Genomic DNA, 23,436 nt, shown 5'->3' with positions numbered 1-23,436 from the left:
TGCTTTCAGTCCCAGGAGGTGGCGAGGAATGTAACTGACGGGGAGATGAGAAGGGCTTTTTTGTCGTATCCAATGTGTGATTCTGGACGTTTGAGGAAGTCATAGTCCTGAGGCCCGTTTCTCGAAGGTCCCGAAAAGTTTTCGCGCCCGGAAAGCCGTAGCAAACTCTCAAACCTTATGATTACAGAGCTGGTTTATTCGCTTGTTCTTAATATGAAGAGAGGTTCTCTTCATACAAGAAATTTCAGGCGTACACACCTCTCTTTTATTAGATACAGATTAACTAAAAATAACTTTGTGGGCCCGAAACATTTTCGGGACTATCGAGAAACGCGTTACTGGTTTCAGAAGACAAGCTCATTGGCTGTTCCCTCTATGATCAAACGTACTTTAATTGACTATCGCTCACAGAAATTAAAACAACGACTCATCTAATTGTGTGCAATGTAAAAGTTACAAATTTGGTTGTTGACAAAAACATGTCTGCGAAAGTTTTATTTCGAAATATTTTGTCTCCGAGAGCGATTTTTGTACGATCACCCCACATTTGTTTCAATCCTATTTCGAAAATGTTCTTTACTTTTCGCTCTAAGGCTTGAGGGTTCTCATGCTGAATATGACAAAACGCAGGCGTGGAGTTTTTAGCGCTTCGCGTCCGGACACTGAGGAACAAATTGAATTAAGGAAAAACAAAATTCAGTTTTAACTTGTGGCTTTCATAAAACTTTGTCCGGATGCTTGCACTTAGAGGTCGTGAAAAACTTGACAATTCAGTTTATTTCAAAATTCTTCACATTCTTGGGTTTCACCCACGTGACCAATAGCTTAGCAACGGTTACTAACCGCCATCTTGGTGTCCCTCAGGCGTAAACAAACCGTATCCAAAGAAGAGTTCATGTGAGAAAGAAGGGATGGTTTTATGCGTCGTTGTTGGTTGTTCGAGCAAAAGTGGAAGTCACAAAGGCTTACGGTTTTTTCGTATACCTAAGATTATTACAAATTAAGGGGAATAGGAGGAACTCACTATAAGGGGGAGAAACGAGTGGATTTCTGCGGTGAGTCGCGGCGACGCTACAAACAAGAGAATGCTAGAGAGTGAACGAGTTTGTAGCAAACACTTCGCTCTGAAACTACCGGAACAGAGCGGCTTTGATCGATAAATTGGTCAGCAAAAGGATCAATTAAACTTAAAGCTACTGCTTTATTTTTGCACTGGTTGAGTTTGGCATAAAGCTGATCCATTTCCTCTTTCGAAGGCGCCGATGCGCGCTGCATGCGCTGAGGCGCTGGCTGATGCAGTCCCAGAACTGGAAGCTGCTGCATGGTTCGAGGCTTGCGGCTGTTGTAGATCCTCAATTTTCTGGTCGAGCTTTTCTTTGGGCTTGTTAGCCGATGAAAAATCGATGTCCTTAGCCCTCGCATCCGGCACTTCATTGACATATGTCGGCAAAATCCATGAGCATTTTACCTGCGTGCAAGCGAGCTTGCCATGAATTCGTGTAGTTGCCTCTAAATGAAAAAAAAAAAAAACACTCGCGATATGTGAGCATGACTCAGCCAGTCCAGCTTTGCATCCCAAGCAATGGGCTGACAAAATAGACCCATCGTTTTCGGAAATGACCCAAATGTTCACTAAAGGATCATTCATACGCTGTGAATGCCATACTTGCGGGCGATTACTTTGCCTACAACTGAGGTTAGAAATCCCGACACCATGTGATTAAACGCCTCCAGACTCTTGAACGCCTTGAACTGCTTGTTGGTGTAGAAGTTGGTCTCAAGAACAAGGTAACTCAGCAAGGCCGAGACTTCCACAGGAGGCAAGAATTCTGGACTGAACTGCTCGGCTGTTATGCTTTCGGGGTCAACCCCGATGACCGAGATCTTTTGCGAATATCTTTCCTTAACTCGACTCTCTAAGCTTTTGGCATACTCAGAGAGCACTGGGATACCTTTGGATGAATGCCCGGTACTTTTATGTTTTTTTTCTCTCTGGATATTCATGTAGGTGGTGAAATAATAGAGCGATAATAGAGCAGCTTCAATGTAGAAATGGACTATTATTAGCATAAATTTGACACCCGAGGAACACCAACATGGCGGACACTGATGTGAGCAAAGCTTGTGACGTCACGTGAAACCCAAGAATATTTTGATAGCAAGCTCTATAAGGTTTAATTTGAATAGGGGTTTAGGTATGTACTGTTTTTTAAAACCGGGCGTGCTACATCGCTTAGGCACCTCTAAAGGTATTCGGTAACTTAATAGTAAATGTAATGTAAAAATGTAAAATTATTTCAAATTGAACTCTCCTAAACGCTCGCCCAATTTTGAGAAAAATTTCCAAGTATCACTCGTAGATTTAATCCTTTAAAACAAGATTGCCTATAGCTGGTTTTCACATGACATCACTAAAGTTCAAACTACAAAACTATTGGTCTTCCTGAGATTTTACTTAAATGATGTATAAGAGCAGCTGAAAACTAATATTCATACAAATCTTCGCTCCGAATGGGTTCTTGGTTTTGTGATACACTACGCTTGGATTTCTAAGCTTTTGCGCGACGCGGCATTTACATGACGGCCTAGAGAGCTGTCGTGATGGTTAAAAAAGTGACTTATTTCGGGGAACCTGGCTATCTGAACAGTTCATGTCTTAGAAAAAGTATTATTTTAATGTTTTAGAGTTTCTCGAGGGATAAATTTACGCTTTTGTAGCTAGCAAAACTCAGTGACAGATGTTTCTGTTGGTTTCCGGCCACCATGTTGGTGCCCATACGGATGGGCACCAGAATGGCGTCTCCATACAAATCTCTGTAAATTTGGATAAAAAATTTCTCCGCATATCTCGCATAAGAAAAATTGCTGTGAACAGAATTTTGGCGAGAGTCTGCATATTTACCTTATTTCATTTCCCAGATTCTGGACTCTATCTATTGACCGGTTTTGATTTTTATTTTGATCTATTTTGAATTGCGTGACACTGAAAACCAGCAATACTTGGGGCAAATTTACAGAACATTGATCGGAACTGAATTTGCCGTTCATTTTAAAATGACAGGAACAACTGTGGATCAACTAGATATGTGGAGCGCAAGATCGTTTTTATTCAGCATTGTCAACCCTGCTGGCATCGGACCTGTTAAACTTAATATAAGACCTGAAAAAACTGACAAGGCCTTAAGACAAGATCCTCAATCAGGTCCTGTATTTGGAGAAAATGATCTTTACATTGGAGACAGTGCAGATCAATCAGCGGTATCATTTAGTGACCTTGGCTATGCCTATGAGCTTCCAGATAACCCTTTTGGGGCTGGTACGTTGGACGCTAGAAAGTTTTTTGCGGGAAGTTACAAGTTCATTGTAGATGATATTGAAGTGTTTCGCTACGTAGGTAAGTTTTCATTGACAATTGTCTATGTTATTACAGGAGATAGCTTTACCGCGTTTAATCCTACTGACAGCCATGCCAGTAGGAGACAAAGGTCTGGAGACTGCATTGAAAATGAATTAATTAATCTTGCCGAATTACATACTAATGTCCCAAAATTACATACAGCAAAACTGCGCCATGCTGCAGATGGGCATACAAAAAAAATTCCTTAATATTTAGTTACCTGACGGGTGGATTACTCCAAAGATTTCCGAAGATTACCTAGGAGCAAACGAAGTTTCCCGAAAGCTTATCCCAATATTTTGGAATGGGACTCGAATACTTGCGAACAGTCAAAACAAGTAACAAATGCACGGCCCCGCAAATGACCCCGGCCCGCGAATGATCCCCGTACCGCAAATGATCCCCAAATTGTGCCGCAAATGATCCCGGGACCGGAACTGATTCCACCGGAAAAAGTTAGAAATGGCGTGGACTCCATGAAAAGTCAATGGATGGATACATATTTTCTTAATTATCCTTGGTGAAGAAAAGACAAGTACCTCAGGCATAAAAGCAGCAATAAAAAACGTTTCTCATACTGCGCAAAATACTAAATTGACATGTGTCGACTGCATAAATTTTTCGTTTAGGAAACGCACTGCAAAAAGAAACATGAATCTTCGAAGATGCCTCTGCCATCTAATTAACCGCTTCGAACTTTTCCCTGTATACTTCTTATACTTGCGTCCTAGATAGCCACGGGCTTCCAAGAAAGTCTCTAAGATTCCTTCGTGCTAGTTACCGTAGTAAAAATGTAGTCAATCCACTTGGGAATTCTCAGTTGTCTCCAAATTTGAGGATATAGTGAACATCCTGTGTTATCATACATCTCAGGCCCGGACGCAATAAAGTCATTCAGGGAAGGATCCAGTTAAACTACAGACTTCACACAGGATTTCGTAACGTTGGATATCATTTTTAAAGGTGTGAAATTTGCATTCAAATCGTTCATACTGCACATTTTCTTGCGTTTCATATAGTAACTGTTGAATCAAAATATTGTATTATTACTGTGAAACTCAGAAAACCGTGAATACCAGAAGTATTCAAGGATAATTATTGTGTAGCAAGGAAAAAGCCAATTAAGCGTGAGAAAATTACACCGCAAACACCAGCGGTAATAGGCCACGTTCGATATATCAATGTTCTAACGTGGCTCCGAGGGAGTTTCAGGACAAACTTCTATGTTTGGTGGTGTTTTCTTTGTATCCAAGTCTCTTTTGGTAATTGAAAGACAAAGGAAACTTAAAAAAATTGCAATTTTGACCCGAAAGCCTTGGATCGATGCTAGAATATTGATATATCACACGTGGCCTATTGGTTGTGGCTTTGCGGGAGGTTTTCTCGCGTGTCCTCAACTTTGTAGTGATTGGTTCAGTACCAAATTAACCTTTTGGAATCAAATCCAAATGCTCACGGTTTTCTGAGTTTCACAGTCATAAAAAAAAGAGATTGCATAAATTTAAAATCCACTGTCCAAATTTCCGAGTCCTCACATTTCCAAATTTTATGGCGAGGCGACCATTTCCGGTCCGAGATCATTTATGGTACAATCTGGGGATCATTTCCGGTCCTGGGATCATTTGCGGGGCCGCAAACCAACCGTATTCAGTTCAGTTTGTCGCATCCAAGGAAAAAAGAAAAGATTCCGAAAACAACAACTATAGTCACTCATGTATTTATAGTTTTGCAAAAGAATTTATATAAATAAATAAAAGGTCAGAAAAAAAGTACATTTGAGTGTGGAGACTGAGGTAACCTGAGGTTACCTGAACGATTTCTGGTCAGTCTCCAGTTGTTGTAATGTTTCGATAGATATTTAAGAGAATACGGAACTCTGCCGAGTTCCTTACGGGAGTGGAACAGGTGACTTTGCGGCGTACAGCGGTCGGATACATTAAACCCTGAGATATAAAAGACTAGCTAATGAGAGGCTCAGTTATTACCTTACTTAGACAGGATATTACTAGGATAAAGCATAAAGACGCATGTGTCGTCATAATTTCTATTATCCCTGCGCATTTAATTTGCCGGTACAATTCTCAAAAAACAAGTGTAAAACGTATGCTAGTTTTGGGATGGTGTGCCACAGATCATTTTTGGACTTCATTGGATTCACAACATAGCTAATATGGCTGGTAAAAGACTGGCTCTCCAAGTAACTGATTACTTTAGACATAAGTTATGTGGACACTACTTAACTCGTTCTTTATCAAATGTTTAGTTAACGTTTACCTTGTGACGCCGGGACACACGTTGTATTCTGCAAGTGATACGTTCTCCAACACCGACTATGCACCTTATCGTGCTCGCCCATCCAGCCCTGTTCCATGGTGTTCCAATTCTGATAGTTCTGGCAATTGGCTAACTATTGATTTTGGAACGTCTCAGAGTGTCAATAAGATAAAACTGGAGAAGAATAGCAATGATGCGGGTTACGTTTTAACCTATACAGTCAAATACAGGAACGATGGAGCAGAATCATGGACAGATTATAACAACAGCCAGGTAATGGATTTAGTATTTGTTCGGTAACATAAGCTTCTTTTGACGTTCAATGGTGCATTACAATGTCATAACTGAGGAGATTCTGCTTGGCTGAATATATTTTTGAACGCTATTTATTTGTTCCACAAATAAATCATTGGTTTAATTACGGTGACCCTCAGCACAAAATCAGACAACAATGAATCCTAAAAATCAAATTAATTTACAATATAAGATTTCGCTTTGATGAACCACACGATGTTTTTGAAGTTGACGAGGACGCAGCCGTAGCATACGGGCGCAAATTTTTTGAGTTCTCTTTCGACCTAACACGGAAAAAATTTGCGTAATAACGGCAAACATAAGATAAGGTATCCAATTCTTAGTCAAGCTCGTGATTTTTTGTTTTTACTTTGTAATTTGAACTGTTACCGGCCTATCATAGCTCGTTCATTTTCGTAAACACTTCGTAACAGCGAACAAAATTTCATAGGTTTATGTATTCATTTTAACAGGTGCTTGACGGGCAAAATCTTGCAGTGGTCAACATTTCTTCGGTGAGGTTTATTCGATTTTATCCCAAAACCTGGCACAACGAGATGTGTATGCGTGTTCAAGTCTACAAGGAAGTCGGCAGTGTTCTAACAGGTACGTTCCGTTTTTTAGGTTGTACACGTCTACATTAGGGGGGTGGAGGTCCTGCAAAGGGATATACCCATCACTACAAGACTAAAGGGGAAAAGAGGTTTTCTTTAAGGGTCAAATTATGAAGACTTTCATTTCCATTCCATGGCTACCTGTGTTCCAAACAGGAGAAGCGTCCTCATTTCAATTTGCATCACCTGAGGCTAATGCATTGTTTCGTGATAAATTTGTGCCCTCAGGCACTTTTTCAGTGGCTTTATCAACAAGTCTGTATTTCTTTAGACCTTGGAATCGACAATTCCTCAGTTATTCCAAATAGCAGCTTCACGGCGTCGTCTTGGAAATGTATGAACACTCCTTCCTTAGCGTACCACAACGCAATTCGAAAATGCTATGCAGCTTGGTGTGGAACGGGGGCGTCCACCTGGCTTCAAATTGATATGAAGAAAAACAAACTGCTGACACTTATCTTGACTAGAGGGCCAGCTCAAGGTAATCCGGTCACTTCCTTTTACTTGGCATATAGCTTCGATGGAACAACATGGCAAGATTACGCCCCAGGGGGAGAGAGACAGGTAAGCTTCCTTTGTATTTCCTTTGCTTATAATTATTTACCTTCTCATTTGCTGCCTCACGATCGAGAACGCACCCACGCCGAACTATTGTAAACGTAACCAGTGGCGGATATAGAGGGGGGGGGGGGAAGCCCCCCTTATTTTGTGTAAAAAAAAAAAAAAGGTCGCAGAAGGAAGAAAAGACAAAAAAATCGCCCCCACTCTCCCTCCACCCCCCCTCCCCCCCCCGTTAGCTCAAGGTCTGGATCCGCCACTGGTAACCGCAAGCTATTCAGAATAACGCAATCTCGACTCTCGGAGGGAAATAAAATAAAAAAAAAATAGAGCAGGAAAATGCAATAATCCAGATCAGGAGCCATAATCGGGTACGGAGACCGTAAGTCTTGGGATCCGCGTGCACCTATGATATGGGACAATTTTTCTATTTTTAGAACAAATTGCGCCATCCTGACGTCATATATCCGCGCGGATCCACGCACATGTCGGGGGTTCTCGTGTGGATGTTGTCACGTTGCGTGATCAAATGGTGAGAGTTGAGAGATTCTCTTGCGTGTTTTTCACAGCGATGGCAGGGAATAAGACAGGGACTAAGAACCAGGGCGCTTATATGTAGTTTTATGCTCTGAGCCAACGGAAAAGGTGGGTTTGTCAGGGTCGAAAACAAGACTTCAATCTCGCGCTGGGAATGAATAATAAGATCTGCTCGCGCTAGTTGTAAGCTTACGCGTATGTTTTTGTGTTTGTTCTGACTTAAGAATATAGCAAGAAAACTCTCTACTCTGGTATCGAGTTGATTTGTGAGTTTCTCGGACAATGGTTAATCATAACCAAAACCTGTTTTGATGGTTTCTTATTGTTTCTGCTTGTTTGGTGAGTTTGCAAAAGTTTTTGAAAGGAAAGTCTGACGCGTACAATTAGCTCATTTGCATAGTGCGGCTCGTGCACTTTCAAGTCCGAGTCGTTGTTTTCAATTGTCAACAAATCTTGACAACGATTTCTATCGTTATCTTTTCTGCTGAGATGCTGCAACAAATTTCACGAACGCAAAAAAGGCTACAAACATCATGTGTGTTTCTTCAACATAAGCATAGTGAACTTTTACACTGCGAAAATGGAAATAGACAAGGAGTTTGATAACTCGATCAACAAAATCGAAATGGTTATTCGAAGTTGATTAAAGAAAGCGTCATCGTAACTTTGCTGATCATTTCTGCTTTATTCGCATATTTTCAGCTTAGCTTTTAATATGTTCTCAAACATTTATCAAGCTTAAACATATTTGAAAACTATAGAGTTATTGTTTGAGTTCGATGTACGCTTTCACACGAAAGTGCGGCGGAAGTACAATTTGTCATGTTTACTGACTGTACAAAACACGCATCGGCGGGCGCTCTCATTCATCGACAACAGAGCATTTACTGGATTTTTACACGAATAAAACTGAGCAGTATCTACTGACGTAAAGTTATTGGGCCTTAATGAAACATCAAGCGTTGCTTACAATTCAGGCGAAACTCAAACTAGCAATTATTTTGTTTAACTTTTCGGTCGCGATAGACTGGCAAATTCCTCGGAAGCGTGTGGCAAGAGGAGCTAGGAAACTATGAGGTCCTGAAGCTCTGCTATATCTAAATATATCGAGCTAGTTTTTTATTGTGTAATGGAAAAGCTGTTAATCTTTAACATATGTGAAATTTAAAGTGGAGTAATGTACAGCTCATGTAAAAGAAGCATCCGTCAGAACACAACTTGGTCAGCGATATATATCTAAGCTTAAAGCGGAACATACCCAAATTCGACACTGTCTTACTTCACTCAAACTGGAGCAGCTTACGACGAAAATACTTAAGCAAAATTCCAACAGACGTAAACGCGTTGAGTTGTGGGCCAAAAACATAAAAAATTTCGGGAATTTCGGACGCCATTTCCCCACGCGCGACATCCGCAAAAATCCTCGCAGCATGTACGCGCGTGTGCCGCAGGCGATGGCGCAATTTGTTCTAAAAATAGAATTATTGTCCCATATCATGGGGACAACCCCAATACTAGAAATGGCGCGCGCTTACGGTCTCCGTCCCCGATTATGGCTTCTGTCCAGATGAAACAATGAGACTCATGAGGGGAGAAAACTCTCAGAAGAAGCCGCTTTATCAGTCAGCAACCATCCCCTTGTACTACATGTACTCATACGCCTTAAATTTTGCAAAAGTTTTGTAGGAACCACAAAATTGTTTGATAGATGATAAAGATGTGGCTGCCATATCGGTGGGAAAATTTTATGTCCGCAACATGTAATTTTATCATGTGCAAAAAAATTCAGTAATAGTATGGGCACTTCCCATTCGACCAACAATTCTGCAGGTTTGCATTTCCGGAAAATGTCACGGGCGAATGAAACAGCACTTACGACAACTTCGCGAGCTATACCGAAATTTCCGAAAATTTATTACAGCGCGGGAATTAACTTTCCATTTGATTTTCATACCGGAAAGTCCAAATTTTCGGTTGAATGGTTCTCATTTCGGAAATTTTGACAATTTCAGATTGTTTGGAATTGCCAGGGAGCTTTCTAAACAAGCCATTTGCCACTCTTTCGAAAGTCCCGGAATTTTTGGTTGAATGGAAAGCGAACATATTGAGTGTTTCCTATTTCATTCATTGCAGAAACTGTACGGAGACTGGACCAATCAACAATGGACAAAACATGCCTTCCTCCCACCTCTGGAAACTCGGTTTCTTCGAATTTTACCACATGATTGTATCTCCCCTTGTTGTATGAACGTAAGACTGTACAATCTTAGAGGAGGTAGGTCAGAAAGTTATTACATTGCTGCGCTGTTTCAAGTTGACAAAGTGTTTGATGAATTTATGACAACTTTTTCATATCCTTTTGACCGGTTTTAAATTGCAAAAATACATTCCTTAGTTGTTACATTTTCGATAAGCTTCTAGGGAACTAGTGAAAAAACTAACAAGAAAACCAGCTTCTAAAATTTCGCACTAATGCGTCACACCATAAATGATCAAGCAGGTTCGAAACGATTTCCTACGGTTCACATTACCTGTGAAATAATTAAATTTGTGTGCAAGTTATTGATATTTCTGTCAACTTTTATGGAAGGTGTTTTTGTTAGGCTTTTTGTTTCAAGGTAGCCTGCGAACGCAGACGTATTTCCGGCTGTCACTTGGTTCCGCCGAAAAATAACGTCTGCGAACCCGAGCCAGAAAACGATTTCTGTGACGTAGGAATTCTAAGCCAATCACAGTTTAGCTCAAATAACCCCAGAACTACCGCGCGAGGTGTTCGCTGTGAGGAGCACTCGAGTTTCATTCTATCATGGAATCTGATTGGCCAAGGAGGAACAAAAGTCATTACGTCGCAGAAATCGTTTCCTGGCTCGCGTTCGCAGACGTTATTTTTCGGCGGAACCAAGTGACAGCCGGAAATACGTCTGCGTTCGCAGGCTAGTTTCAAGGTTGTTTAGGACAGCTTTTTGACCTTTCTTGTTGCCCTGGCAATTAAAGGCTTCTATGAAAAAATACTTTTAAGGTCATTTTTTCTCAAATACTCTACAAAACCTATTTGGTTAATAATCATTTTCTTTTTCATTTTTAAAGCTTGCAATATTAGTAAGAAAGAAGAAAGCCCTCAGAATTGATTTAAAAATGTGAAATGCGTTTATACCTTGTCCCAACCCTTCCTCCGACATGAACTTACACTCCAAAGTTTTCATAAAACCTTCTTTTTTTTGAGGGCAAACCGACTACATAATAGCATCAGGCGGTGAGCAATCAAACAGTGAGGGCTTTGCCATGTATCACACGTATAACATCCCACAGAACACATCTTCATATCACCTAACGTTTGCAACAGAATCAAGGCGTTGGTCTATGCTACTTCCTGCTGTTCCTCTTCGTTGGTTGCACGTGACCATCACGTGGAGCGCGATCTGGGGACTAAAGTATTACGAGGATGGGAGACTCGTCAAAGAGGAAGTGAACTTTAAGCTGACCGGAAGTAGTCATACGTTTGATAAAATAACGATTGGCAGATCTCCTTCTATCGATTCCGTAGATTACGCTCCGTCCACTTTTCAAATGTCCGACCTCGTGTTTTGGTATGCTTTTTTGTCAGAAGCAGATGTGATGGAAGGGTTCAGCCTATCAGGTACTGAAATATAGCTTACAATAAACAGTGAGTTTTATTTCCCAATGATCCCCAAACAAAACTCGCTGTTTCCCGTGGGACCAGTCATTTATTTTGTTGCTATACTTCCAACTCAAAACTAGAACAAACTACGAAAAACTTTTGTCCTTGACGTCGGCTGGCACAACAAATTTGCCGCGGTTTCAAGATGCACGACCTGATCAGGTATGAGTCGAAAGTTCAAGTTGTTGATTCCCTAGGGGTTGTGTGAGTTTTAACCCATGACATGTGACACGTTCTCCTCCAATCGGAAAACGTATTTGAGTCGGGAGGTATAACAACGAGTTTTTAATTCTGCTGAGAAATTTAAATGATTTTATTTCTGCTGGTATCATCTCGATCTATATACAACAAATTTTTGTTAATATAATTTATATTACAGCGCTTTTCAGTAACACGCGAATTCTGAAGTTCAAAACCTAACTAACGACTGCGTTTTCGTTGGCGTCTCGACAGCATTCAATGAACAAACAAAAACAAAAACAAACAAAATGAATCGAGACCCGCTAATAATACGTCCAATACCACACCACAAAATACAGAATGAGTAAAAATGGATACAAGTTTTATTTTGGAATCTGACTTCTTTTGTTTTGCTTTCAGTTGTCAAATATTTCCTCAGCAATAACCACTTTACTATTAAACATCCGCTTTTATTTGTAGCTTCATTTATTTGCCTGGTGACTGAGCAAAACAGAGTCAAAGCAAAACTTGTATCCCGTCTATATGTTGCGGACATTTTTGTTTCGAACACTGTTTTCAAACAATTTGGTTACAAAAAGATCAAAAATATGAGTTTCGTTCTGATTTTCTTAGTTTCATATCAGTATCCATGATGACCATTCAAATTTCAGGTTATGCGTATTTTTCCCATTGTAGACGCAAACAGAATCTGGTCATATGACCAGTCGATGATGGATTTTGCTTGGCAGTCAAAGACACACTGCGCTAATACTAATGACACAGGACCTTGTTCTGGAGGTAACTCAAATGAAATGATTAGAATGTCGATTCTCATTACGCTCTGCCATATATTTCTTTTACTGATGGTTTTGAGTTTCTGGTGTTAGACCATTTATTTTTTTCGATGCCGGGATGATACTGAAATTTATTTTGGGTTTGCTATTTTAACATCCACTTAACAGGAAATTATAAGAAAAGTTAAAGGTCAGTGAATATCACTTTAGCCGACGTTTCGATCGAACGTTCGGCCTGTCTAGGGCAAATTAGTGGAGTTACAGGGCACGTGGGTATTTTAGTGTGTTTGGTATAGGTGTTGTGATAAATGCATTGAGACGGTAGCTAAGTAGAAATTCCTTGAAATACTTATAATAACATAATCCACCGGATACGTAAACGAGTACCTACTAAAGTAAAGCTATCTCGGTACAAAACATAGCACAGTTGTGACTAAAGTTTAACAAAATGTGTAGTCTCTCAGTAGCTCTCCGTGGCTCTCCGTAGTAATGGGTTCGAATCGTGATACTATAAACACTACTCTTTCTGAAATAATTTTCAGAGACGGAGAGATTTATGTACATCGAATCCTCATTCCCACGCGTAAAAGGCGATAAGGCTCGTCTCGAAAGTCGTCTAACAGTTACCACTAGAAACTGCCTCACATTCTGGTACCACATGCATGGAGAAACTACAGGAAGGCTTAATGTGTATTTACGTAGTCATAGCAACGACGCAGAAACACTCATCTGGAGACTCGCTGGTTCCCATGGCAACGTCTGGAAGAAAGGAGAGATACCTATAAGGGAAATATATGCGTATCAGGTAAAATATATAGTATGTTGCGTGTTTAAGGTTTCAATATATTAGTTCGGCGTTTTTTAATATCTTAGGTGGTTTGATATATGGTACGTCTTCGTTTCGTCCAAGCAAACCTCAGGGCAGTGCCAAACATGGCTACTCTGTCGATAAAGTTCAGAATCTCGTACAAAATGACGGATTGTACTGGGTTCTGCCCAAGTTAAAACGAGGTTCATTTTACATTATCCGTTATATTTTTGATATTTAGGTTATAATTGAAGGAGTGGTTGGTGGTTACCATGGAGACATTGCAATCAGGGATGTTGTTCTAGACGTGAATGATAGTTGCTCCTTTACGCCAAAGAAGGCTCTAGTTCTTCCAGCTGGTACGTGTTTGTACTTTTGATTTGTTTCGGCTCGTCGAAAATGAATTTTGACTTATTTGAACTGGGATTACTCAGTAGAGTACCTGCATGCCATAGGATTCCAGAAAAAAGGCTGTTTCGGTGGGCTTAATGGCTCGGGAGGGAGGTTGTAATTATTGGAAGACATTTTGTGTTTAAAAAGTGCATAATCGCGATAGTGCTAGTATTTATATGGCCATGCAAATAAAACATTTCGTTGTTACTGAACTGATTCATGGCGTGAGAGAATGATTCACCGTTTAAAACCAATTTTCCATTTACTGTTAGACTGCAACGGACACACAGCTAATTGCAACGCAGCTAGCTCGCGGCGTTTCAAAAGATTTCCAGTTTTGTAATTGAAACATATAGAACAGATGTCATTGTTTAAAGCAATGTTTATATTTGTGTTTGTATTCAATTCAAGCTTCCGGATGTCGAGATTCTCTCGGAATGGCCAGCGGTGCAATACCAGACGAACGAATTAGTGCCTCTTCGCAAGCGTCTCCGAATAACCAACACGCGGCCAGTCTGGGCAGACTACACCTTGTACCAAGTGGAAGCAAGAGAGGAAGTTGGGCAGCTGGGACAAACGATGCCAATCAATGGCTGCAAGTTGATTTAGGCAGTATATACACCAGAGTAACGGGCGTAGCCACACAAGGCAGGAATGATTACCCACAGAGTGTAACTAGATACAAGCTGCAGTATGGTAATGATGGAACAAGCTTTCAATACTACAGGCAGAGAGGACAACATAGAGATAAGGTAGAATGGTTTTAAGCTGACTAGCAACAGTTACCGGCAATTAACCGCCCGCCCGATATCAACAGTGTTGTGTACTTTAACGGATCAATACAAGCCATTACAAGCCATCGGCGAGCTTGTGACTTCTTCAAATCATTATGTTAATATTCAATTACCAAAATTTATTATATCTTGCTTTGTTCTACTTTCAAATCAAACCAATGTAATTTGATTGCTTTTGCAACGCTGTATGTATTTATGGTCATGCAAATAAAGCTAGTTGTTGCTGTTAATACCACCACTCTAACAAATGACGGTCTGATCTGTTACATTAAATTTTCGTAAAAAAAATTGAGATGGCTCCGAACCCGCTGAATTTTAACATACTTGTATCACAATTCGATGATAAAAATTAAATTGTAAGCCTCATGTTGAAATCGTTGGGCTGTCACGTTTGATCGTGTATGTAGTCGCCATTTTCGATTATTTTGTGTACTGCCCATAGCTATCTCTCCTCTCACCAGATTTCTGTCGTCAAATAGTCCAACAACAACAACAACAACATTTATTTACACCAAAAAAGGAAAGAAGAATACAATAATTTGAAGCTTATAAGATGGTAATCTTTTAGCTGTCTATAGCAACTATAAGGCTGAGAAAAATTAGATATAAGGCTAGAAAGGCTCTTAAAAGTGTCAAATATTCTCTGGTAGTCTAAACATTTCGCGCTTAGTCCTTCTTCTGTAGGTGGAATGATTGAGCCACGCCATACAAAAAACTGTACGCGTACGCACGCACGGAAAGCGCGCGTATGAAGTACAAAGTAAACAAATAGGCAAACCATTGTTTTAGCGCGCGTGTGTGTAATACGTGCTAGAGCCACAGCCACAAGAAGTTAATGTTGAGTCCGTTCGGTCGAAGCGTGCCCAGCTTGAAGATTAATTTCATTTCATGCTGCTTGCGGATGATTTTACTGCCAGAGCACTGTTTCAAGCCACAGACCATGATGTCATCCAGAGAGTGGGGGGTGGAGTTGAAATGTTCAGCTACGGGAAACCTGCGCGATCGGTTTCTTTTAAAAAAAAATTAGGCGGCTATCTTTAGGATACAATTAATAAAAGTTAAGGTCATGTGTGTTACAAATGTGTCCAAGATGGTGACTACACGATCGGCGGTGGTGTAAGGAGTTGACAGGATAGCTTAAGTTTAGTTTGTAAAATGATGTAGATTTTAATTGGTTTGTGACAACAACCTTTGATCACACACTTGGTTTTGTGCGCATATAGTAGTGTTTAAAGTTTAGTTTTTTTCCCTTTGTGAAAATAACCTCATTTAAATCATGCATCAAGCCAAGCCCGCATCGCCAACATTATGAGTTAACTTCATAGTCACTTCAACATCAAGAGACAGGCCGTAAGAAACAATCATTCTTTAAGGTGATTCCTTAGTATCGCATTGCGCATCTCTACTGCGCACGATTTTCGTGTCATTAGCGCGCGCACATGAGCGCGTGCGTGTACAAAACGTAAGAGATTTCCCTCAAACTAAGCTCGATAGCGAAATAAATGCTCCTTTTCTCTTAAACGAGCACGGTGACCCCCACTTTTTATTTCATAATTTCAATAAAAACAATATCCTCAATAACTGAGAAAAAAAATAGCAGAAATCTATGGCTACTTTTTTGGCAAATGAAATAAACGCTACCGGAGGGAGACATAATGGGCCCAACAGCGCATGTCCAAATTATGTTTCCTTTATAGGATAAAAAAATGCAGGGCATTTGAAGACAATTTTTCTGGGACGTAGATGAATAACGTGAATAAATCATCAAAGAAAGTCAAACACTTTGTGATATAACACGCTACGTTGAAAAATAATCGAGCTTATTTGCTGCGCACGGAAATTACCAAAAGTCGCCTAAATAACCGTATTTGTCAGCATTGTAGCTTGAAAACAAGTACGGTGACCCCCCCCTTTTTACTACGTTTTTAATATCTCCTTGTCCTGCAACAACAGCATACCAAGTTTCATCGGAAATCTATGGTGGACTCTTTTACTAGGGAATCACCTTAAGTTTAATTGAGAGTGTCAACCACAACCGTTACAGGATACAAACCGGTTTTGAAATCGGTGCTTAATACTAAAGATACTGTAAATTATTGTAGATCAGCTCTCAGCTGACTTAAACAAAAGCTTTTCTCTTCCCAAAAGAAGTGTCCTTCTCTATTTAGGCTGGGTGAAGTTATTCTATGTACAAGACGTGTCCCACCTTACTCCAGTCTCATTCAGTATTTTGATATTATTGAGGTTTAAATGTGGTGAATTCGTAATAACTATTTCAATTTACTCTTATAGGAGTTTACTGGAAACAAAGACCAGAATACTGTGGTGTCACACGACCTAAGTCCACCAATCATAACACGTTACGTCCGTTTCCGACCAGTAGCATGGGATGGTTGGATTTCAATGAGAGTAGAGCTCTATGGCTGTCAAGGTACTACAAGAAGTTTCATTTCGACGATTTTCACTTTTAGCGGTGGAATTACCTTCCAGTGAATGGGAAAATATGCACATGAAATGTCAAACATTTCTTTAACAAGTTTTTTTAAAACTGAAAATTGTAGTAAATTTAAATTAAAACCAACTGCGAACGTGGTTTCTGTAGGAAATAAAATACAGTCAGACTACCTTTAAGCGACCACCTATTAAGTGGCCACGCAAGTTCTCTATTTCCCTAGCCCTTTTAAGCGGCCACCCAAAATTTAACAAACGTTGTTTGGCTTTCTTTTGGAAAATGCGATGACAGAAATAGGATTGGTAGACCGTTAAAAACATATATTCAAACACACGTTTATTTTGACTGTCTTAACGCCATTCTATGTTCACTAAGCAATTGACCCGATCTAAAAACTATTCAAAATACACGAACCCCTATTAGGCGACCACCTCCCATTCCGCTCATAGGTGTTCGACTGTATTATATTAAGTTCTGCGCAACATTTCCTATGAAATTAAATGTAGCGAGGAAATGACTTCTTTCATTACAAACACGTATGTCTCTTGGGCATTGTAATGAAAGGTGGCAAACAAACGAGATTTTAACTTTGATAACAATACTAAGATTAATACACATGATGATGATGATAATGATGATAATGATAATTTGCAGTGGCATTTCCACGAAGTGGCTCTTCGTCCACTGTTTCTAGATCGAATTGGAATTTAGAAGTGTTGAAAACTGTTCAGTCTAAACAGTTTTTTCAAAAGCCCGTACCAAAATCCGTTTCAATCTTTTTCAATTTTTGTCCATTCGTACCTTGTTTTGTATTTGCTGTGTTATTGAAATGTTCCCTCACTGTTTTGAGTGGTTATTTTTATATTTCACTCCAATTGGTGGCCATTCAGTCATATGTCTAAATTAAATTTGGCCAAAATCCGTGACAAAGTTCCGTCAAGTATAGGTAAATTATGTTTTATATAAAACCACTTTCTGTAATGCACTGTTTGTAATCTATTATGCACCGTAACTTGTCTTTGCAATAAAGATAATAACTTTTTTTCGAAGGAATTGCTAGGAAGGTATATGTCTTTATGTTGTCATATGTTTGTGTTATTTCTCTGCCATGTTTAGAATGTCAAGAAGCTCTTGGCATGCAGAGCAGTGTTATCTCAGACGGGCAAATCAGTGCGTCTTCAGAATGGGACGCCCATCATGCCGCCATACAGGGAAGACTGAACTTTAAAAAAACCGGAATTAAAAGCGGAGCTTGGTCATCTCGAACAGTCGATGCTAAACAATGGCTCCAGGTTGATCTTGGTAGTTACTACACCAGCGTATCACGTGTAGCAACGCAAGGAAGGAATTCATATCATCAGTGGGTGACTGAGTACAAACTGCAGTATGGCAACAATGGAGTGAATTTCCAGTACTACAGGGAACGAGGACAAACCGTAAACAAGGTGAAAAAAATGAATCCGTAGTAAGGTTGATAACAATCAGTTTTGAAGTTAAAAATTCGCTGTGGGAGACGCGGTAATCTAGATGGTTAGACCGATGGACTTTTAGTATTAGGGGTTTGGGCTCAAGCCCTTAAGGACGTTTTTCTGTTGTGTTCTACGGCAAGATATTTCGTTCTCACAGTGCCTCTCAAGTCAAGTGCTAAATGTTTGTAAGGGACAGGGGTTACCTTGTCGATAGACTAACATTCCATCAAGGTCAAGCTACAGAATTTTTTTGTGCGGCAGCACCGAACGTTCATCTTTTGACACCCACAGGGCTGAAATTAAGCTGAGTTCGCAAAACGCTACCTAACATTCGAACCATTTCATGCCGTTTTATTATTGAGCGGTTTAAACTGACCTGCTCACATTTTTTCCAAAGTGTAGATACCTTTCATTCAGTTGATAAATCCCGAGCAAATGCAACTTTATTTGGAATAAGAATTTTATAGTTTCATTGCGGGGCTTTTAATTATTAGCTGTGGAACTGGGGAAAGTCACAAGTTTTAAATTGTTAAGCATTTTTTCTTTGTAAATTTTGCTGTCAAATATTCATGTAAAATTAATCTCCTGGCTGTTCTTAATAATTTAGTGTGGAAAATGTTAAGTAAATTTTGAAAGCTAATTGTATGTTATTTGCCGACTGAGAGGTCCGTATAGTGAACCATTATATGACCGAGGCCAAAATATGCTTCCCAGAGCCGCAGGCCGAGGACAGCATTTTCAAGTCCGAGGTCACAGTTATTCACTATACGGACTGCCTCTCAGCCGGTAGATAACTTATTTATTTATTTATTTATTTATTTATCTATCTATATTTATTTATTCCTCTATCCGTCAAATAATAAAAACTCAAGGGCAAAAACTTACGAAAGCGTTACCGTTGAATTGCAGGATTCGGTACCGTGCCCTCTTAGGAAAAAATAAATACATTTATTACAAGAAAAACGTCATATCCCTAACAACTTGTCATCTTACTTATTAAGGACTTTGCTGGAAACGAAGACCAAGACACCGTTGTTTATCACGATCTAAACCCACCAATCACAGCAAGGTATATTCGTTTCAGACCGATAGCTTGGTATAAACACATATCTATGAGGGTGGAACTGTACGGATGTCAAGGTAATCTCTCATACCGGTTGCTTGGGGACCGTTGAGGTTGCATCGTATTTCTATCTAGCTGGTGCCAATTTTTGAGTATAAACTTAAGAAACCAATTTTGTGGAAATCCTGCTTTTATTACTTGCACAAAAATACCATATTCTAGTTCAACGGAGCATATAAATTTGGGTAGTCTATTTTTTATAGCCTATATTTAGCAAGTGCGCAGATGCAAATGCCACCAATCAATATAATTCAGAGTTCCATAAGGCCGTGATGAAAGGAGGTTCGTAATTTGAGACAAATGATGCCGACCAATGAAAGTCTTTTCGCTGTAGACAGAGCATTAATGAGTGAAGAAGAACACTAATTATTGTCAGTTCCAACGTCCAAAAAGGGTAAAGACTTTTTGTTCTGTTACTAGTCCTTTTTTCATAACTGTAGTCATTATTACTCATTGCGTTCGACGAAGGAGAACGCTTCTATTCAGATAAGATCTTGGTTTAAGAATGTAAAATATATGAGAGTGAAAAATTCAAATTTAGCCCACGTTTAAAAAGACGATGACGTGACTTTCAATCAAAATATGCTTGTTAAATAATCTGAGCCTTGTTTCCTGAAAATTGACACCGTGATATGTAATCAATGTTGAATTTGTATCAATTCCACAAAAGCTTTAGAATGTCAAGACGCTTTCGGCATGGAAAGTGGTGTAATCGCCGATGGACAGATTAGCGCCTCTTCAGAACACAATGCTTTTCTGGCTGCCATTCGAGGTAGACTGAACGTTGAACATTCTCCAGGTAAAGGAGGCAGTTGGTCTGCTAGAGACTTAGATCAGAATCAATGGCTTCAGATCGACATTGGTAGTCAGTACAATAAAGTGACACGTGTAGCCACACAAGGAAGGAGTGATCACGCGCAGTGGGTGACCAAATACATGTTACAGTTCAGTAACGGTGGAGGGGATTTTAATGACTACAAGCAGCAATATCACACGACATACAAGGTAAATGCACCTAATCCATCAAAACGATGGTCAATTTGAAGTTGTTTTTTCTGAGAACTTTATCAGTTTTAAGACAGCCGATGAAAAGTATCCACTGGGGAAATTTCTTCTCGATCTCCAGTTAAACACACAGAAATATTATCATTACTTCCTTTTGGCGAGCTCAACAAAACACTCGTCAAAATATTGAGGGAATTAAACCTCCATTTCTTTGTCTTTTTACTATGACAACGATCATAGATGTCTCCGAGATTGCAAAAAGAGAACCCCTACAGGCGAGAGTTTAATCCCTGTTATGAAAATTCTACCGGATAAATACGAAAAGAAGGACAGAGGAGAAGTTTGACACTCATTGCTAGCCGCTATGCAATATTTGTACATAAACATGTACCTATGAAGACAATTTCAAACCGCAAAGCAAAACAGCTCTCCAAAACATGGATCACCAAAGGCATAAGAATCTCCATTAAAGTTAAAAATAAGTTATATGCGTCTGGTGACACCGCCAACTACAAAATTTATAGGAACAAAATTTGTACCTTAACGCGTTTAAGTAAACAGCAATACTATTCTAAATTTTTTAATGATAACCTAACTAATATGAAAAAAACTTGGGAGGGAATAAACAATGTACTTGCTCGTAAATTGAAGAACACAAAACCTATTACTTCTATTAAAGTCCCTACTGATAATGATTCTGTTGCCTGTGACCATAATAGAATAGCCAACGTACTTAATGACCATTTCGCTTCTGTTGGACCTAAACTGGCAAATAAGTTACCAACCGTTCAGCGTAATTATTTTGATTTTATGAACAGATCTAACTCTCCCGATTCGTCGTTTGCTTTCAATCTAGTTACCCCAACTGAAGTGGAATTGGAAATTTTGCGCATACCAAATAACAAGTCTCATGGTTTATACTCATGTCCTACCCAACTGTTGAAGTACTCGTCAAATGTTGTAAGCAGTACACTTGCGGAAATAATAAATCTTTCTATTTCATCTGGGATGTATCCCACTAAATTAAAAATGGCAAAAATTATTCCTATTTTTAAAGCCGAAGATAACACTAATGCAAACAACTATAGGCCTATTTCTTTGCTGTCTAACTTTAATAGGATCTTCGAAAAACTGGTCTACTCCAGAATGGAATCTTTCATTGAGCAAAATGATATACTTTCTTCATCTCAATATGGCTTCCGCAAAGCGCATTGAACACAGCATGCAATTCTTGACATTGTAAGTACCATACAGGAAAATATGGACAAGCGCTTGCTCTTATGTGTTGTATTCATTGACCTGAAAAAGGCTTTTGATACAGTCGATCATAAAATTCTTTTACACAAGTTAGATCACTATGGTTTTCGTGGTGTTATAAATAAGTGATTCTCATCTTACTTGGATGGTCGAACTCAAACTACGCAAATTGGCTCTTATATATCTAGAAGGCAAAATACCACTTGTGGTGTACCGCAAGGCTCAGTCCTAGGCCCTTTACTTTTCCTAATTTATGTCAACGATATCCAAGAATCCTCTGACAAACTTGAATTTTTTTTATTTGCTGACGACACGAATGCTGTATATGCTGACAAAAATCTTAAGTCCCTTGAGTCGACTGTAAATCAAGAACTCTGCAAGTTGCTCGATTGGTTAACGGCTAATAAATTAACCTTAAATATTAAAAAAACAAATTTTATCTTTAGACCAGCTCAGAGAAAACTTACTTATCATCCCAAAATTATGATATTCGATAATGATCAACAAAAGAATGTGGCTCTAGAATGTAAAGAATTTGTGAGATATCTAGGCGTAATAATTGACAATAATCTTTCTTGGAAACATCATATTGATCATGTAGCTATTAAAATAAGCCGAACTGTAGGATTGATTTGTAAACTACGGCACCTTCTGCCAAGACAAACTCTTTTAACTATTTATAGATCCTTAGTTACTCTTTATTTAACTTATGGTTTGGTGGCCTGGGGCCAAGCATATAAATCACACCTTGAAAAGCTTCTCAAGTTCCAAAAGCGAGCTCTTCGCTTTATTTATTTTTCTGAGCGAAATCAACATACGATTCCTTTATTTATTGATGCCAGTGTTTTACCGTTAAAATTTTTGTATTATGAGCTTTTAGCTAACCTTATGTTTGAAATAAGACACAGAAATGCTCCTGGAAACATTCAAGATCTCTTTCAAGACATTTCTGATATTCATTCTTACAATACTCGATCCTCTGTCTCAAATAATTTTTACACACAAAGTTCTAGACTCTCAATTCAAGTGAATTCATTTTCTAGAATCGGAACAAAAATTTGGAATGAAATGCCTATATATTTAAGAAAGCTTCCAAAAAATGTCTTTAAGAGGAAAAATAAAACAAATACTTTCTGAAATTCTAGCTTCAGAAGACTGTTATACTGATCTTACAGAAATCGTTCAAAAAGTAAAGTTGAATTTATTTTCCTCCTAGTATGTATTCATTAATACTCAATAATTTCGCTTTAGTGTATCTGTAGTTTCTCGTCGTAACTGTTGTTAATTATTATTTGTAATATCGTTAGTTTATTAGTTGTCTTTAGTCATCGTTGTCAATTCTAGTCTCTTTAGTATGTATGTATGTATGTATGTATGTCTGTCTGTCTGTCTGTCTGTCTGTCTGTATGTATGTATGTTCTTTATACCCTGATCAGTGAGAGTTTTCCATGAGAAAGATACCTTGGCGAAAATCATGGCGATTTCGTAAACAACATTACTGTAAAAAGTCCTCAATAACAATAATAATTATGGAATGGTCAACATAAGATTTAAGGGCCCAAAGTAATATGAATTCAATTGGTGAAAATTTGAAAACCTTCCCTCTTTCAAACTTCAAGGAATCAGGAAAAAGCGATCTTGTCAAAGATTATTAGTTACTTGTGTTCTTATTAGCAGTTTTGTTGTTTTCCAATTCACCTGTAAATTAGTCATTTGTTAATTTCTGTCAACTTTCCAAGTCTTTCTTTTATAGTTTAATATATAGCTGTCATTAGCCGAGTTGCCGTAGCTATTGTGTTTTCTTCTTA

At 39.0% G+C, this 23,436-nt stretch overlaps 3 protein-coding genes and 1 pseudogene across 3 annotated transcripts in view; 3 read left to right on the top strand and 1 right to left on the bottom strand.

Moving 5' to 3' along the window:
• The window catches only part of LOC145469233 (uncharacterized), a 58,936-nt gene that overhangs the window by 11,474 nt on the left and 24,026 nt on the right, over nucleotides 1-23,436 (top strand). Inside the window, exons 6-18 of the mRNA XM_081452923.1 lie at nucleotides 990-1,095; nucleotides 3,018-3,472; nucleotides 5,661-5,944; nucleotides 6,439-6,480; nucleotides 9,808-9,949; nucleotides 10,898-11,311; nucleotides 12,230-12,331; nucleotides 12,870-13,132; nucleotides 13,377-13,494; nucleotides 13,940-14,288; nucleotides 16,491-16,566; nucleotides 16,615-16,753; nucleotides 20,043-20,371. Coding sequence (XP_081309049.1) covers nucleotides 990-1,095; nucleotides 3,018-3,472; nucleotides 5,661-5,944; nucleotides 6,439-6,480; nucleotides 9,808-9,949; nucleotides 10,898-11,311; nucleotides 12,230-12,331; nucleotides 12,870-13,132; nucleotides 13,377-13,494; nucleotides 13,940-14,288; nucleotides 16,491-16,566; nucleotides 16,615-16,753; nucleotides 20,043-20,371 — 2,819 coding nt within the window. The remainder of the gene's footprint in view (nucleotides 1-989; nucleotides 1,096-3,017; nucleotides 3,473-5,660; nucleotides 5,945-6,438; nucleotides 6,481-9,807; nucleotides 9,950-10,897; nucleotides 11,312-12,229; nucleotides 12,332-12,869; nucleotides 13,133-13,376; nucleotides 13,495-13,939; nucleotides 14,289-16,490; nucleotides 16,567-16,614; nucleotides 16,754-20,042; nucleotides 20,372-23,436) is intronic.
• Nucleotides 1,118-2,929, bottom strand: LOC145469985 (uncharacterized; annotated as a pseudogene).
• LOC145470013 (uncharacterized) lies at nucleotides 5,177-8,249 on the top strand. The gene is made up of 2 exons (XM_081453844.1): nucleotides 5,177-6,571; nucleotides 6,851-8,249. The coding sequence occupies exons 1-2, from the start codon at nucleotides 6,523-6,525 to the stop codon at nucleotides 7,234-7,236; spliced, it is 435 nt and encodes a 144-aa protein (XP_081309970.1). The 5' UTR covers nucleotides 5,177-6,522; the 3' UTR covers nucleotides 7,237-8,249.
• Nucleotides 17,701-19,790, top strand: LOC145470044 (retinoschisin-like). Its single transcript, XM_081453872.1, has 2 exons — nucleotides 17,701-18,219; nucleotides 19,245-19,790. Exons 1-2 carry the CDS (start codon nucleotides 17,851-17,853, stop codon nucleotides 19,416-19,418), a joined length of 543 nt encoding a protein of 180 aa, XP_081309998.1. The 5' UTR covers nucleotides 17,701-17,850; the 3' UTR covers nucleotides 19,419-19,790.

This window comes from Orbicella franksi, chromosome 15 (assembly GCF_964199315.1).
Source record: "Orbicella franksi chromosome 15, jaOrbFran1.1, whole genome shotgun sequence".
NCBI classification, from domain to species: Eukaryota; Metazoa; Cnidaria; class Anthozoa; order Scleractinia; family Merulinidae; genus Orbicella; species Orbicella franksi.
Note: the sequence above shows the minus strand (reverse complement) of the source record. Positions and strands in the feature narration are given on the sequence as shown.